Source organism: Ahaetulla prasina, chromosome 4, assembly GCF_028640845.1.
Source record: "Ahaetulla prasina isolate Xishuangbanna chromosome 4, ASM2864084v1, whole genome shotgun sequence".
Classification (NCBI taxonomy): Eukaryota; Metazoa; Chordata; class Lepidosauria; order Squamata; family Colubridae; genus Ahaetulla; species Ahaetulla prasina.
Window position 1 is genome coordinate 28,496,858 of NC_080542.1, and position 15,458 is coordinate 28,512,315.

The following is a 15,458-nucleotide window of genomic DNA, read 5'->3' on the forward strand; positions in this document are numbered from 1 at the left end:
CAAATTGTATCCCTAAAGGGGGTGGGTGTCTAAGCAAGGGGAAGGAGCCCTGCCATGCCCGGTGAGGGGAGGGGGGGAAAGAAGAGACAGCAAGGGGAGCCACATCTCGCTCCACGCGTCTCACTTCTCCCCTGCCTCACCTGCTACCCCTCTCGATAAAGAGACGGTGGGGAAGGGAAGCAGCCAGGCTGCTGTTGCCATTGGGGTGATGTGGGACGTGTTGAGCTGCTTGGTCGGTGTGAAGAACAGGGAGGGAGGGCATGTCCCCCCCTTCCCCCCCCACGACCTCACCTCCTCATTTTGGTTGCGTGGCAAGCAACCAGAGGAAATGGCAGGACCAGTTGCGTAAGCATGTAAATAGTTGTTGTTGGTGGGCTTATTTTGCAGGGGTGGCTTATATTATCGCATGCGCTGAAAAGCCCAATTAGGCTTATTATCTGGACATGTCTTATTTTCGGGGAAACACAGTATATAAATCTTGTTTCCAGAAAAAAAATCTGACATGATAAATCCCTTGGTCAATAGCTTGCTGAAAGGGAAAGTAGATTCACAGTGTTGCTGGTACAGATTTCATCTCTGGAGTGACTCAGAATGTGTCTTTCACAGGAAGAGTGATGCAAAAATCAGCAAAAGAGAAGTCACCCTGGGAAAGTTTGAAAGTCCACCATTAGTTATATTTATATAGCTTTGGATCCAATCTAGGTAGAAAGGCACTGATGTATAGACACCAATTTGATTGCGTTGAGCACAGCCTTCCCCCCAACTGACCACCCCAGCCAGTGTCCAGGCCCCATTGGATTTGCAAGCTAAGGGTCCTCCGGAATCGCCCTATGGAGAAAAAGAGAATAAAGGGGGTAACTTCCTGATAAGAAATATTCAGTGAAATAGGAATGAGGTTTTCAGGGCATCTATTTCTTGTAGTCCCTATTTCAATATAAGATCGCTGCTTTACCCATGACTTTTATCCCTTGTTCCCTGTGTAACAGTGCAATAAAATTTGCATGCAGAAAGACCTAGATCGAATCCATTCAATATCTTCATGAGGTTAGACTCCCAATTAGGGCCTCTGTGGCTCAGACTGGTAAGACAGTCTGTTATTAACAGCACCTGCTTGCAATTACTGCAGGTTCAAGCCCCACCAGGCCCAAGATTGACTCAGCCTTCCATCCTTTATAAGGTAGGTAAAATGAGGACCCAGATTGTTGGGGGAAATAAGTTGACTTTGTATATAATATACAAGACTATTGCTTGACATAGTGTAAGCCGCCCTGAGTCTTCGGAGAAGGTCGGGATATAAATGAAAATAAAATAAAATAAAAATTTCTAAAGAAATAAATAAATCTGTCTCTTGGTTTTGCTTCTGGACTGGCATAGAAACGTCTTCCAGTTACTGGATGTGCAGAGGGATCTCTTTATAAATAACGCAGAGCGTTATTCTGGCTGTGAACCGCCCTGAGTCCTTCGGGAGAAGGGCGGTATAAAAATTTAAATAATAAATAAATGACTCTCAATGAGATACATAGCACTGATGCTGCACCTCAATGAAGGCAATAACGTTGTTTGTGCGGTGCTAAAGCACCTTCAGACAAAATACAGCAATCTTCCCCAGGCTTAATGTTCATATCAGGCCTCTTGTTTATATTAGGAGTGCACTGGGAAATAAACACATGAGGAAATCTTAGCTAAAGCCAAGTGTTTTGCCAGCAAGTGACACGCTGGGCCATGTGTAAAGAAAGGGAATTAAATGGCATCATTCTGAAAGTTTCTCCAATTCTGTCCACTTTATATGGACCTAACCCATGGAAAGAGCTGCTGTGCAAAACACCGTGACATTTTCAAGTGCTTTTTTTTTTTTAGTTGCGGGTAGTCCTTGAAATTACAATGGCAACTAGGACTGGAATCACTATCATTAAATGATATATTTGTAAAGTGCGATGTCACAGGACTGCATCATTTAGTGATAGTAATCCAACCAGTACCAGTTACTGTTGCAACCCCAAGACATGATGGTTAAGTGAAAAGTGGGAGTCTTAGTAAAAAGCACAGGGAGGTAGAACCATGGGGATGGGTGAATGAGGCTGGGGAAGGCTCTCAGACGGCTGGCAGTGACTGCATGTGAGTTGCGGGAGGTGGGGGGGGGGGGAGAGAGACTTGGAGATCTGCTGATGGTGCAGGAAGACTGGAGGATGGAGGGCACCGTGAGTGCCAATGCAGGAAGTCTAAGGGGATTTAACAAAGAGACTTGCCATCTTCTGCATGAACGGAAGTTGCCAAGAAGTTATCAAGATTTTTCCATGAAGTCAGGATATAGCTTAATTTTGAAGAATCTGAAGAATTTTATCTAACTTGAAACAAATCATGTTCTTTCTGTCCTAATTTTGCTGATGGTAGCCTACCAGTTTTAATTTTAAAATATTTCTTTAAAAAAACTATTTATCGACGTTGCTGATGGGAAATACCCTATAAAATGAGAACTTGTATAGATCATTGAAAGAGAACTTCAACTTCCTTAAACTAGAAAGTTTTCTTCTTTGGAAAAAAAAAACATGGAAAGAATTAGAGCAAAATTTTATATTCTACTGAAAAATAAGTCCCAATGGATTTATTGACATTTACTATTTTTGGAAGATTGCAATTTATTGACATTTATTATATCTGGTAGATTTGTTTTTGTTCTCAGTGAAATTCCTGAGAACAGATTAGTTAACTATTCCTCTTCCTGAATAGATTAGTAAACCTCATTGAACCCGGAGGGCATGAATAAGTACGTATCAAATCTTGATGTCAATGAGCAATAGATCTCTATTGTACCGGAAGTGACCACATGTATTTTCTGGATGTCAGTGGACTTACACTTTTCATCTGTTTTAAACCTTTAGAAGTCCACCCTCTGTTTACAGATGCTGTAAAAATATAATTGAAAAATCTCAGCTTGTTTTATAAAGGTGCATCTCAACAAGCAGCCATAAATCCCAAAGTTTGATAGTAAAAATGAATATTAAAATACTCACTTATGTAATAATTTCCCCATCTTCCCTCAACCTTGTTGCCAAAGTTGATTAGGAGGTGGAGTGTGTCAGAGATAATATATATTGCTGTTCCTCAATTATGATGGGAATCTCTTGACAAATACACATAGACAACATGTTAAGCAGAACTATGAATTTAAATTGTGCCAAATGCTTTGGAATTATGAAAGCCATGGATGTGGCCCATGCCTGCAATTTCTTAAAACAGCTGCATGAAGTGATGCAGTTGCTTTAAAAACAACTGCAGACCAAAACTACTTTTGTTCTGTCATCTTTGTGAAATAGCTCAGACAAGATGTTCACCCAGGAGTGCTAGCTCTATTTTTATTGTACGGTTACATTAACAATCTTTCAAGTCTGAAAGAACATCTCTTCTCCATGGTCCTTTTTGAGACATGTCATGTCCCATTTATTTGGAGGGCTCATCTGCCTCTGATCTGATTATTGCCTAGTTCAGGCATGTCAAACTCGTGGTGTCACAGACATATCGGGACTTTCTCCCCCTTCACTAAACTGGGCATGGGTGTGGCCAGCATGTGATGCCTCTGGCCCATGGGCCGTGAGTTTGACAACCCTGCCCTGGCCTAGTTTGTGGTTGTTCTTCCTGTCTCCCACATATCATTACGTCCAGGGGTGGGTTCTACTTTCCTTTACTACCAGTTCACATTCTTCTGTGCATGCGCAGATCACTTTTGATGATGTTTGGGTCAGTGGGTGGAGCCTCCTGCTGGATTTACTTCCGGTTCTATAGAACTGGTCCAAACTGGGGGCAAACCAACACTGTGCTCTGAAGTCACTCTTGGCCTTGAATTACAAGGTCCTAATACTCCTAATACTTAAGCTTTTATAATAGTTTCCTAATTTCCTAATATTAAAACTTTTATTCTGACTGAGTGTTGTTATGGCTTTGCAAATTATGCTAACCCAGTTCCCTTATTATGATTCAGCATACTGTAAAAAAGATTAATTCTTTAAACAGTTTAAACATATTTTGTGATTGCAGCAGGAAGACGTACTCAGAAATTAACACTATTGAGTTTCATAAAGCTGTTTTCTAGGTATATGAAATTGAATGACTGACTGCCTGGAAACTTACATAACTATTGACTATGATTTTTTTCTCCTTTTTTAACTGGTGGGAACCCTTTTTTTTCTTGCCCTTCCAGAGGGTAAAAGAGAACTGATCATTGGGGGATGGCTTCTCTAAGATAGGAAAGAAAAACTCCATGACTGATTATATCTATACCAGTACCTCATACTTTCCATCAGGTTGAGGGTCGCAGCAAGCTTTGCATTTCATTTCAAGGACCACTCTTGAAAAGTGGTTTAGGCCAAGTCCATTCTTTTCAAGATTGAAGTAATCCATTTTGCCCCAAGGCACCTGCTCCCTATAATCCCTCCACCCAACAACTTCCTACTCAAAAAGTTTTACCATTGAAGAGATCCAGAAGTGGGCTTCTGGTGGCTCAGACTGCTAAGACAGTCTGTTATTAACAGCAGCTGCTTGCAATTACTGCAGGTTCAAGTCCCACCAGGCCCAAGGTTGACTCAGCCTTCCATCCTTTATAAGATAGGTAAAATGAGGACCCAGATTGTTGGGGGCAATAAGTTGACTTTGTATATAATATACAAATGGATGAAGACTATTGCTTGACATAGTGTAAGCCGCCTTGAGTCTTCGGAGAAGGGCAGGATATAAATGCAAATAAAAAAAAAAGAGGGAGGTCCTGATGGATCATATTACTTAATCATCACTTTGAATAGTGATCATCTCTCTTCATGTTCAGAAATCCAAGAATAGATCACCTGTGGTGCAGATGTTTCTTTATGCATTTGAAAAAGTTTTATCATTGAAGAGATCCAGAGGTGGAGGTTACTTTTAGCCTGGAGAAGCCCAAAGAAATTGTGGCCCATATTTTTGTACCTCTGGTCTTTTGAATCAGTTTAACAAATGCCTATAACAAATGCCTAATACATTTAACTCCTTCCTAGGACAATGAAGATACCTATAGAACTTTCTTTTAGTTGCTCAGTATTTATCTTTGCATGTCATTTTGACTGTCTAAAGAATAGATTTTAGAACATCCTACCTGGCAGGCATCCTTTCCACCTTCTTTGTACCCTGCACAGATCATATCAGCATTGACAAGATCAGTTTGTAACTGATATCCTTTGCTTATATTATAGAGATCGTTGCAGGTCTTGCGATCTACGATTGGTACTTCCAGTTGCTGAAGGATTTGGGGTGGTGGCAAGTTTGCTGTAGAAGAGAAAAATGGGACAATTTTCATTCCTAGAATGCAAAGACCGATAGATTTATGCACAATATGTAGACTTCCAAATGTTGCTAAACCACAACTCCTAGCAGCCCCAACCAGGAAGATGAGTGATGAAAGATTCTGGGAAATCTATAATGTATTTCAGCAACATCTGGGCAGGTTTATAATGTGTACTTATGCTGTGTAATACAACTTGCCACTTGTGCAATCTTGTTTCTTATTATATATTGTTGGGAGTCATGAAAAATTGCACTCCCTGTATTTTTAAACATGTATTTGAAAAAAGGTTTCCATTAGTTTACCCTCAATGATATCTCAAAAAAATTTTTTTTCTAATCTTCCCAAACTAGTACTCTAATCCTTTCCAGGTCAGTGCAAGCAATTCATCTGCACTTTGAAACCTACCATTCTCTTTTCCACCTCTCCATGTATAGATTAATTTGATAGATACTCACCTATATTCTTTTGTTCTCCAGTTCTATCACTCTTCTTTGTTCAAAATAAATTAAATAAAACCAAACTTTTCATAGAGATGGACTTCCTCACTCCGTTTAGCAATAGCAATAGCACTTAGACTTAAAGTATATACCGCTTCACAATGCTTTACATCCCTCTCTTAGTGGCTTACAGGGTAAGCATATTGCCCCCAACTATCTAGGTCCTCATTTTACTGACCTTGGAAGGACGGAAGGCTGAGTCAACCTTGAGCCTTTGAGAATCGAACTGGAGCAGTCAGCAGAATTACCTTGCAATACTGCATTCTAACCACTGCATCACCATGGATCATATTACTTTACTCCATGACAACTCCCATAAAGACTTTGCGGTCTATGATGCAACCAAGAATCCAGAGGTGGGTTTCAGCAGGTTCTGACCAGTTTTGGAGAACCGGTAGTGGAAATTTTGACTAGTTCGGAGAACTGGTGTAAAAATTCTGACTGGCCCCGCCCCCATCTATTCTCTGCCTCCTGAGTCCCAGCTGATTGGGAGGAAATGGGGATTTTGCAATAACCTTCCCCTGGATTGGGGAGGGAATAGAGATTTTACAATTTCATTCCCCTGCCACACCCACCAAGCCATGCCACTCCCACCAAGCCACACTCACAGAACCAGTAGTAAAAATTTTTTGGAAACCCACCACTGCAACACACATCAAGTCACGTTGAGGAAGATTATGGAAAGCCTTTAAAACCCACATAGGAAAAGCAGCCTCGGCTTTATTCCCTTTATTTGGGAAAAGTTTTCTTTTCCCAAATAAAAATGTGTCTGGCTGAGCACCAGAAAAGGAAGAAACAAGCAAACAAACAAGCAAACAAAAAATGGTCACACATATTCCAGCCTGTTCTCTTTGAGAACAATTAAACATGCTTCCTCCAGTTTTCCTCACCTGAAGACCCAATCTGTCCCCATCCAGTGACCCAGCATTTTGTATCTGCAGGAAACTCCACAGAAGATGCTGGCAAGCAGATGGGAAGGATGTAGTCATTGAAAGTCACTGGGGAATTCAGCTCCAGTAAAGCAATGTCCCCACTGGAGCCCTCCTGTTCCTTGTAGCCAGGATGAGAGATGATACGTTTAAGGGTCGATGTCACCATATTAGGAGAAGGGTCCTGGAGTTTATAAGCACCCAACTGTATTTCATAGGGTGCTCCAGGGCTGAAAGTTGAGAATCAAAAGTGAAATATAAGCTTTTGCCAGAGTGTTTGTAGAATGTGGTTTAAAAAGAAACCCAACCATAATGGTGACTGTGACAGTGTGATCCAAATTCAGCCCACTTTTTATGTGCTTCCTGCATAAGGTCCATATAAGAAATGAGAAGAGTGTTTGAATACACCCTCAGAATTGCTATCTTGATTTTTTTAAACCATATTTGTGAATAGCAATAGCAGACTTACATACTGGTTTACAGTGCTTTACAGCCCTCTCTAAGTGGTTTACAAAGTCAACAATCTGGGTCCTCATTTTACCGACCTCGGAAGGATGGAAGGCTGAGTCAACCTTGAGCCTGGTGAAATTCGAACTGCCAAATTGCAGGCAGCCAGCAGTCAGCAGAAGTAGCCTGCAGTACTGCACTCTAACTACTGCACCACCACGGCTCATACCCTTGGAGCTGAAAACTCATCAACTCTTTGATTAAAATTACTATTGTACACACCTTAGTAAGATAGTAGATTAAGTTTCCTGGATCAAATTGTGCCCGTGGAATCTATTTCTCCCCCCACTGCAAAGCCACGGATAGGTTATGGAAATAACTTTTCTTGTTTATCATTTGGACATCGTTAGTGTCCATCATCAATGTCCATGATATTCCATTATTTCTTGCAAAGAGTCAATAAGGTCCTTCCTTCCCTAGATTCAAGCTATGATGCCGAGTCCTTCTACATGAGAAATTATTGAGGATCAACATTTTATTCTTTTCTCTTCAATGCAACCAAAGGAAAAGAATTTTTCTGCTGAAAGAAGTGTATTTTAAAAGCTGCAAGTGTTACATTTGTTAATATGTTTTATTTTTTTTAAGCAATAATATAATTGTCTGAATCTGCTTTTCTCTGGGATGTTTTCACTTTATTTATTTATCAAATTTATTGGCTACTTATCTTACCACAAGGTAACTCTGGGAGGCTCATAATATTAAAAGATAAAACTGTATGAATAAAATTCTACAAAAATTTACAAGATACTCTTTAAGCCGCCTTTAGTTTTCACCAGTGTTTTTCAACTTCGACAACTTTCAGATATGTGAACTTTAACTCCCAGATTTCCCCGGCTAGCGTCAAGTTGATGCCGAGAAGCACTGATTTAAACAGAAAACATTGCATTTGGCTGGACTTTGCAAAACTTGACATTTTCTTAGGTTTAAAAATGAAGAGAGGTTATTTTCTTCTATAGGTAGCCCTCAACTCACAACAGTTCACTTAGTGACCAATCAAAGTTACAACATCACTAAAAAAGTTATGACCGTTTTTCATACTTTTGACCATTGTAGCATCTCCATGGTCATGTGAGTTATATTCAGATACTTGATAACTGATGCACGTTTCTGGTGATTGCAATGTCCTGGGATCATATGATCACCTTTTGCAACTTTCTGACAAGCAAAGTCAATGGGGAAACCAGATTCACCTAATAACTATATTACTAATTTAACAACTGTAGTGATTCACTTAACTAATGTGGCAAGAAAAGTCATAAAACTCACTTAACAAATTTCTCACTGAACAATTTGTGCTCAATAGTCGCTGTAAGGTGAGGACTACCTTTATTCCTCTTTTCTAATACTTTGCCAGTTTGCTTCCAAATCAGTGTTTGAGGCCATTTACTGTACAGAAAATGGGTGTCAAACTTGATCGCGTCATGTGACGTATCACGATGTATCATGATGATTTTTGCCTTTGCGGAGCCAGGGTGGGTGTGGCCTGCATATGATACATCTGGCCCATGGGCCATCAGTTTGACACCCCTGGTATAGAAGATGAATGGACTGGGAGATCTGTCTCACCTCACCCTAGTTGGCTAATTTAGGGGAGTTTCAGAGAGGCTGTGTGACTGGCCTAGTTTATGTTTCTGGCATTATACAGCAGTTGGGCAGTCTTGTTACTCTGCCTGATGGGAAGACCATTTAGCCACCACACCCAGCATTCTGCTTCTTCTGCCTTTCCTTGATTGCCTGACTGCACTTCTTGAGACCCACAACTCTGAAGACAGAATCAGTCAGCCTAATTTCCAGCTGCCTCTGGAGCAAAACTAGACACTGCCTGTGTCGTAGTGTCTAATGTTCTAACCAGTGGTGGTTTGAGCCCGGTTTGGACCGGTTCTATAGAACCGGTAGTAAAACTGGCAGGAGGCTCCGCCCACTGACCCAAACATCATCAAAAGTCTTCTGCGCATGTGCAGAAGCTTTTGCGCATGTGCAGAAGAGCATGTGTGCACACGAGCGGAGCAAGCACCCATGTGTGGGCACGATGCAAGCCAGCAGTAAAGATAAGTAGAACCAATCCCTGGTTCTAACATCTACTCACGAATTGAAGCAGTGAGCTGCAGATACTACCCAGTTGGAGCTGATGAGGGAACCTCCGCAAATCAGTTTGCTGGCTTGAAAAATGCTGACTTGCCAGGGCCATGCTCCTTCAAGAGCTGCTTGCCCTCCAACAATCCGTGATGTCACAGGCTGCCCGCAAACTGGGAGGAAAGAAGATTTACAGCAAAAAGAATACCATGACCATCCAACAACGTGTCTACTGGTAAAAATATTTTCCCTTTTAATGTTAATTTGCTTTAAAATATTTCTATTAACATCCCACATTATACATGAAAATGTTGGCTGAATGCTGTTAGAATCCAGTGCCTATGCTACAGAACAGTGCTGGAAAACTTTGGAAAACGAAGATAGTGCACACAGAGCTGCAAAAACGGGGCATTGGTGCCAAGTAGCCAAAACCACATCAGGCATGGAGGCGTGTGAGAGTTTCTCTGTTCTTCCAGTTTTATCATTTGTTTACCAAAACAATCCGGAATCTAATTTAGGGTGTCCAGTAGTTTTGTTTCGGAATAACAAAATCATTAATTTTCAATATTCATCCACTGAAGGCTGGAAAAATGGATCTGGGCTGGATGTAGCCTTGGAGCTATTGGTTGTCCACATATAGATTTGATAAATAGTCACCTAGTGTGTTACCAGCTTAAGGCCTTTTTTCTGTGTTTAACAGTGAGTACCTTCTGGGGGTGGTGAAGCTGTAGTCCAATGCTTCTAGTGCCTTTCAGATTGGAGAAAGTGGTTTCTATTTGGTAGAAAACCACTACCAAATGGTTGGGCTCATCTGTAGCCAAAGTTATATTTTAAAATTATATACTTTGGGATTCATCTAGTCCACAGGCAGAAATCTTGCTTGTTTCCGATTAATAATAAGTTATAGTGTCAATGTGATGTGTTGACCCTGGTTAAAATTTAGATGAGAAACCACCAGGACATCCAATATTGTGAACTAGATTGGGAGGTTGAGAAAATGTCATGGAAGAAGTCAAAGACAAATCCCTTCCATGTGTCCATATGAAAACCACATGGATGTATCTGTGTAGTTATCAGCAGTCAACCATGGGTCGTGAGAGTCTTTATATTGTATGTCAGAAGAATGTCTGAGAAGAATAATTAGGACCATTAACAATGTCTGTCACTGAAGAAGAATTGTATAGAAGAATGGTTGGATTTTTTAAGTCTGTACAATCCCTAAGGTCTTATGCAACTTAATATCTATTTCTTCCTTTGCAGAAAGGTTTTTATTGAAGCATAATACTTACCTGCTTCTACCTTAGCAGCACCTGAAGAAACAAAAGCAAAAGAATTTGATTCAGTCTTGCCATGACTCACTTAAAGACTGTCTCACTTTACAACCAAAATTCAGGTCCCAATTGTATTCCTAAATCAAAGATCACCTATACCAAATGTGTGTAATTGGGTCCACTATATTACTTAGGTTCTTTGAGAATGCACTTTCTTCTTGCATCAAAACAACAGATATTCATGGGTGAAATCTTGCAAGAATATTTCCCAGGAGGTACAGTTGAGCATGTAGAAAATAACTGCAAATCTTCAGAATCTATGTTTCTCCTTCTCTGTTCTCTAATCTATCACAGACATGATTCATTCGTGAATATCACTGAGGTTGGGGTTTCAATGCAAAACTTCTGCTTTTTATTTCCCATGTCAATGAACTAAGAGAGCTAAACCAGGAACTAAGCTCAATCTACACACACCATAGTTCTCAGCCATCATTTCTAAGTACCCAGATGGGGTTTTCTCTTTTTGAATCTCTTTTTGAAAAACAAATGCTTTATGTTGCCACAAATACGCAAGATAACTTTTCCTGCAGCTCTCTAGATAACTTTTGCTAGCTAATAATGGTTTGAGGCTCGCCAGAATAGCATACGCACAGAAGTGGGAAAATGAGAATATACCAACAGAGGAGGAAGTGATAAAGAAAATCTTGGACTGTGCTGAGATGGATAAACTAACAAAGGAGTTAAAAGAAAAAGAAGAATTAGAATATTACATAGTATGGAACAAATTGTATAATTGGCTAGAGACTAAAAATACTAGATGATGAAAAAAGGTGAATAGCTTATATATACATGTATATAAAATGGCAAGGTATGAAAGAAAATGAATAGTTAGAAGGATAGATAGGACAGAAGATAAAAAGAAACAAGAGAGAACAGGACAAAAAAAGAAAAGTATAATTAAATGAAACGAGAAGGGGAATAAGGATGTAAATATGAGAAGAATAAGGAACGAAGCTGATGTAAAGAAGGAATATATGTTTTATGTCAATGTATATTATGTATTGTTGTTCTTTTTTGTTTATATATATATATATATATATATATATATATATATATATATATATATATATATATATATATATATATATGTAGGTCTTTGGTTATTCGGGTTTTCTCCCGCGTAAAATTGGAAGTGTCTTGGCGACGTTTCGACGAAGTCTCATTCGTCATCTTCAGGCTTCAGCTTTGTGCTTCTGGGAGCAGTGTGTGATCGCAGTTGTTTCTTCCTTTTAACTGCTAGTGGGGGTTTGAACTGATTGGGTGGGAGTTTGGCTGTGCTCTGATTGGATGGGGTTTTTTTTGTGCTCTGATTGGCTGGGGGTGTGTCCTGTTTGGGTGGGGGCTTGGTTGTGCTCAGTTTAGTCTGTGTTGCAGATGGATTTGAGCTGGTGAGCTGCATAGCTGTTGTTTGGATTTGTGGTCGTGTTACATCTTTATAGTGGGTGTCAGTCTGCTGCATGTATGGATTGGAGGGGTTTGAAATGGCTAATGTTGCAGCTGCGGTCTTGCTTCTGGTCCTTGGTCGTGCTTCATGATCAGTGTGGGTTTGGGTCTGCTTTCTGGATGGATCTCTACATGGAACACTTTGAAACCCAAGCTCTAGAAAAATCTGATCACAAACCCAAACTCTGGCTCAGATATGTAGACGACACCTTCATAATCTGGCCACACAGGAAAGAAAAACTTGACAACTTCCTCACACACCTCAATAGCCTACACCCCAAAATACAGTTCACCATGGAAACAGAAGTTAACAACCAACTTCCCTTCCTGGATGTCTTAGTCTACAGGAAACCCAATGGCTCCTTAGGACACACCATCTACCAGAAGGAAACACAAACCGCTATCTGCACGTACTCTCACACCACCACCCAGCACAGATCAACTCCGTAGCCAAGACACTCATCTCCAGAACAAAATGCTTAGCTGACGAACAACACCTAAAAACCGAACTAGACACTCTCACTAATGTACTAACATCCAATGGATTCCAAAGAAATAAGATTACCAAACTAATCCAAAAAGAACACCCCACTAAAATCCAAGACAGAGAACAAGAAAACGGCACAGCCCTCCTCCCATATATAAAAGGCACCACAGACAGAATCAGCAAGATCCTCCACAAACACAACATCAAGACAGCATTCTGCACAAACCAAAAAATATCCACCATCCTAAGAAACCCCAAAGACAAAATTGAGTTAGAAAATCAAGGAGTATATGAAATCCCATGCACCGCCTGGCCCTCCACATACATTGGACAAACCAACAGAAGAATAAGTGCACGCATTGAAGAACACAAGAACTCATTCAAAAAAGAGGAACCAACTTCTTCCCTGGTCCAACACTTTAAAGTCACAGGACATGATATTGACTTTAAAAAGACCAGAACTATCGCCAAAACTGAACACTTTAACAACAGAATAATCAGAGAAGCCATTGAGATAGAAAAACGCCCACACAGCATGAACAAACGAGATGATACCTCCCGCCTACCAGCCATTTGGAAACCTGCCCTTATTGACAAACGAGTCCCTAACATGAGGAATGACACCAGACCCACACTCACGAGGTCCACACAGGATGTCACCACCGCACATCCACCCAGAAAGCAGACCCAAACCCACACTGATCATGAAGCACGACCAAGGACCAGAAGCCAGACCGCAGCTGCAATATTAGCCATTTCAAACCCCTCCAATCCATACATGCAGCAGACTGACACCCACTATAAAGATGTAACATGACCACAAATCCAAACAACAGCTATGCAGCTCACCAGCTCAAATCCATCTGCAACACAGACTAAACTGAGCACAACCAAGCCCCCACCCAAACAGGACACACACCCAGCCAATCAGAGCACAAAAAACCCCCCATCCAATCAGAGCACAGCCAAACTCCCACCCAATCAGTTCAAACCCCCACTAGCAGTTAAAAGGAAGAAACAGCTGCGATCACACACTGCTCCCAGAAGCACGAAGCTGAAGCCTGAAGATGACGAATGAGACTTCATCGAAACGTCGCCAAGACACTTCCAATTTTACACGGGAGAAAACCTGAACAACCAAAGACTACATATATATATATATATAAATAATGGTTTGAAGCTTTGTTGGATTTTAATTCCCAAATCATCCCAAACCTCATGGCCATCCTGTGTAAAGAATAATGGGAGTTATAAACCAAATTATCAAGATTCCAATTTGGGGAAGACTGCTGTAGGAAGCCCATCTCTTTTTACCCCTTTGTTTCCAGAACATCTCTGAGATTGTAGAGCATCTACATTCCTACTGTGGTAACATTACGTTGAATCAGCTCTCAAGGAATTTAGCATTAGGGAAATTATAATTTTTTCTTTGAAACGTTAATCCCTGCTCTCTAGCACAGTTGAAAGAGGCCTCAGCTTTACACTAAATAGACATTACAGATCTGTTTTTCTTCTTGCAGTCAATACCGAAGACACCTATTTTCCCTTCTCACACCCGACCCACCATGACCCCATCTGTCACCTTGTAGCTCCAACATCAGCTGCAGCCAAACCACCAGAGAAGAGGGAATGTGTGCCATGGTCCTTTCCCCGCTCAGGTATTTCCCTCCTGAAATAACCTTTGAATTGGTCTCCTTCCGGGAAAGTGGTTTTATTTCAGTTACTGCTATCTGGGCCATAAAGTTGACAGAAGCATTTCCTTCTCCGCCTACCTTTGTCCTTTGTTCCTACGCATATTTAGTCTGGAAGACAAGAGAAAAGAAAAAAAGAAGAAAAATGTCCATAGAAACATAATTACCTGATGTAAATATATATTTAATATATAAAATAAATATACTTGCACAATGATGGCTAACCTTTTTGCTGCTGCATGCCAAAAGTGAGGGGAGCACGGGGGGGGGGAGAGTTTCATACCCATGCATGGCCACACCCATAATTCAATGTGCACCGCCCCCGTGCATGCACATGCAACCCCACCACTCTCCCCACACTTTTGGCATGTGAAGGCAAAGTGGGCCCGTTAGGCCTGCTTTTCACCCTCCCCAGGCTCCAGAGGTTTTCTTGGAGCCTGGGGAGAGCAAAAATGCCCCCCACCCACCAGAGGCCAGAAACAGCCTATTTCCTGACTTCTGGTGGAAAATTGGCTGGCTGGCATGCACATGCACACTGGAGCTGAGCTAGGGCAATGCTCGCATGCCCACCGATATGATTCCATGTGCCACCAGTGGCACACTTGCCAAAGGTTCACCATCATGGTACTAGAAGGAGTTGCACACATCATGTATGGACACACAGAAAGAGACATTTTATTTATTTTAAAAAATCACATCTGAACTAATTTATTTAACATAAAACATAGAATATCAGAGTTGGAAGGGACTTTGGAAGTCTTTTAATCCAATCCTCTGCTCAAGCAGAAGACCTGATACAATTTCAAACAAATGGCTGCACCCCCCTCATTTCAGATCTGATACAAGAGGGAGGTGCGGACCTGATAGGCATCACAGAGACCTGGTTGGGCACAGAAGGGGGGGGGATTTCCCCCTCGTTGAAATATGTCCACCGGGTTTCCGAGCATTTCATCAGCCGAGGGTTCACGGCAGGGGTGGGGTGGTGGTGGTTATTATTAATGAGAGTTTGGAGCCGAGGGAGGTCACTATCCCGCAGACAACCAGATGTGAGTCTCTCTTTGTGCGATGGGGCCAAGGGTTACAGGTGGGCTTACTGGTCACGTACCTGGCTCCCTGCCATGTGACAGCAGCCCTGCCTGAGCTGCTCGATGTGATAGCCGAGTCGGCAGTTGATACCCCCAGGCTTATGGTC

General features: G+C 41.3%; 1 protein-coding gene across 1 annotated transcript; it reads right to left on the reverse strand.

Moving 5' to 3' along the window:
- Positions 1–548: 548 nt before the first annotated feature.
- On the reverse strand, positions 549–14,215 carry LOC131198090 (prostasin-like). Its single transcript, XM_058182601.1, has 6 exons — positions 14,158–14,215; positions 10,604–10,624; positions 9,328–9,487; positions 6,696–6,964; positions 5,120–5,289; positions 549–828 (listed from the first exon to the last, which is right to left on the reverse strand). The coding sequence occupies exons 1-6, from the start codon at positions 14,213–14,215 to the stop codon at positions 601–603; spliced, it is 906 nt and encodes a 301-aa protein (XP_058038584.1). The 3' UTR covers positions 549–600.
- Between the last annotated feature and the right edge of the window lie 1,243 nt (positions 14,216–15,458).

Coding starts and splice junctions, on each gene's coding strand:
- LOC131198090 (XM_058182601.1), bottom strand. CDS start 14,215: ATGGCACACATTCCCTCTTCTCTGGTGGTTTGGCTGCAGCTGATGTTG. Junction 10,625..14,157: donor GCTGATGTTGGAGCTACAAG/GTGACAGATGGG, acceptor TTGTTTCTTCAG/GTGCTGCTAAGGTAGAAGCA. Junction 5,290..6,695: donor GGGACAGATTGGGTCTTCAG/GTGAGGAAAACT, acceptor TCTCTTCTACAG/CAAACTTGCCACCACCCCAA.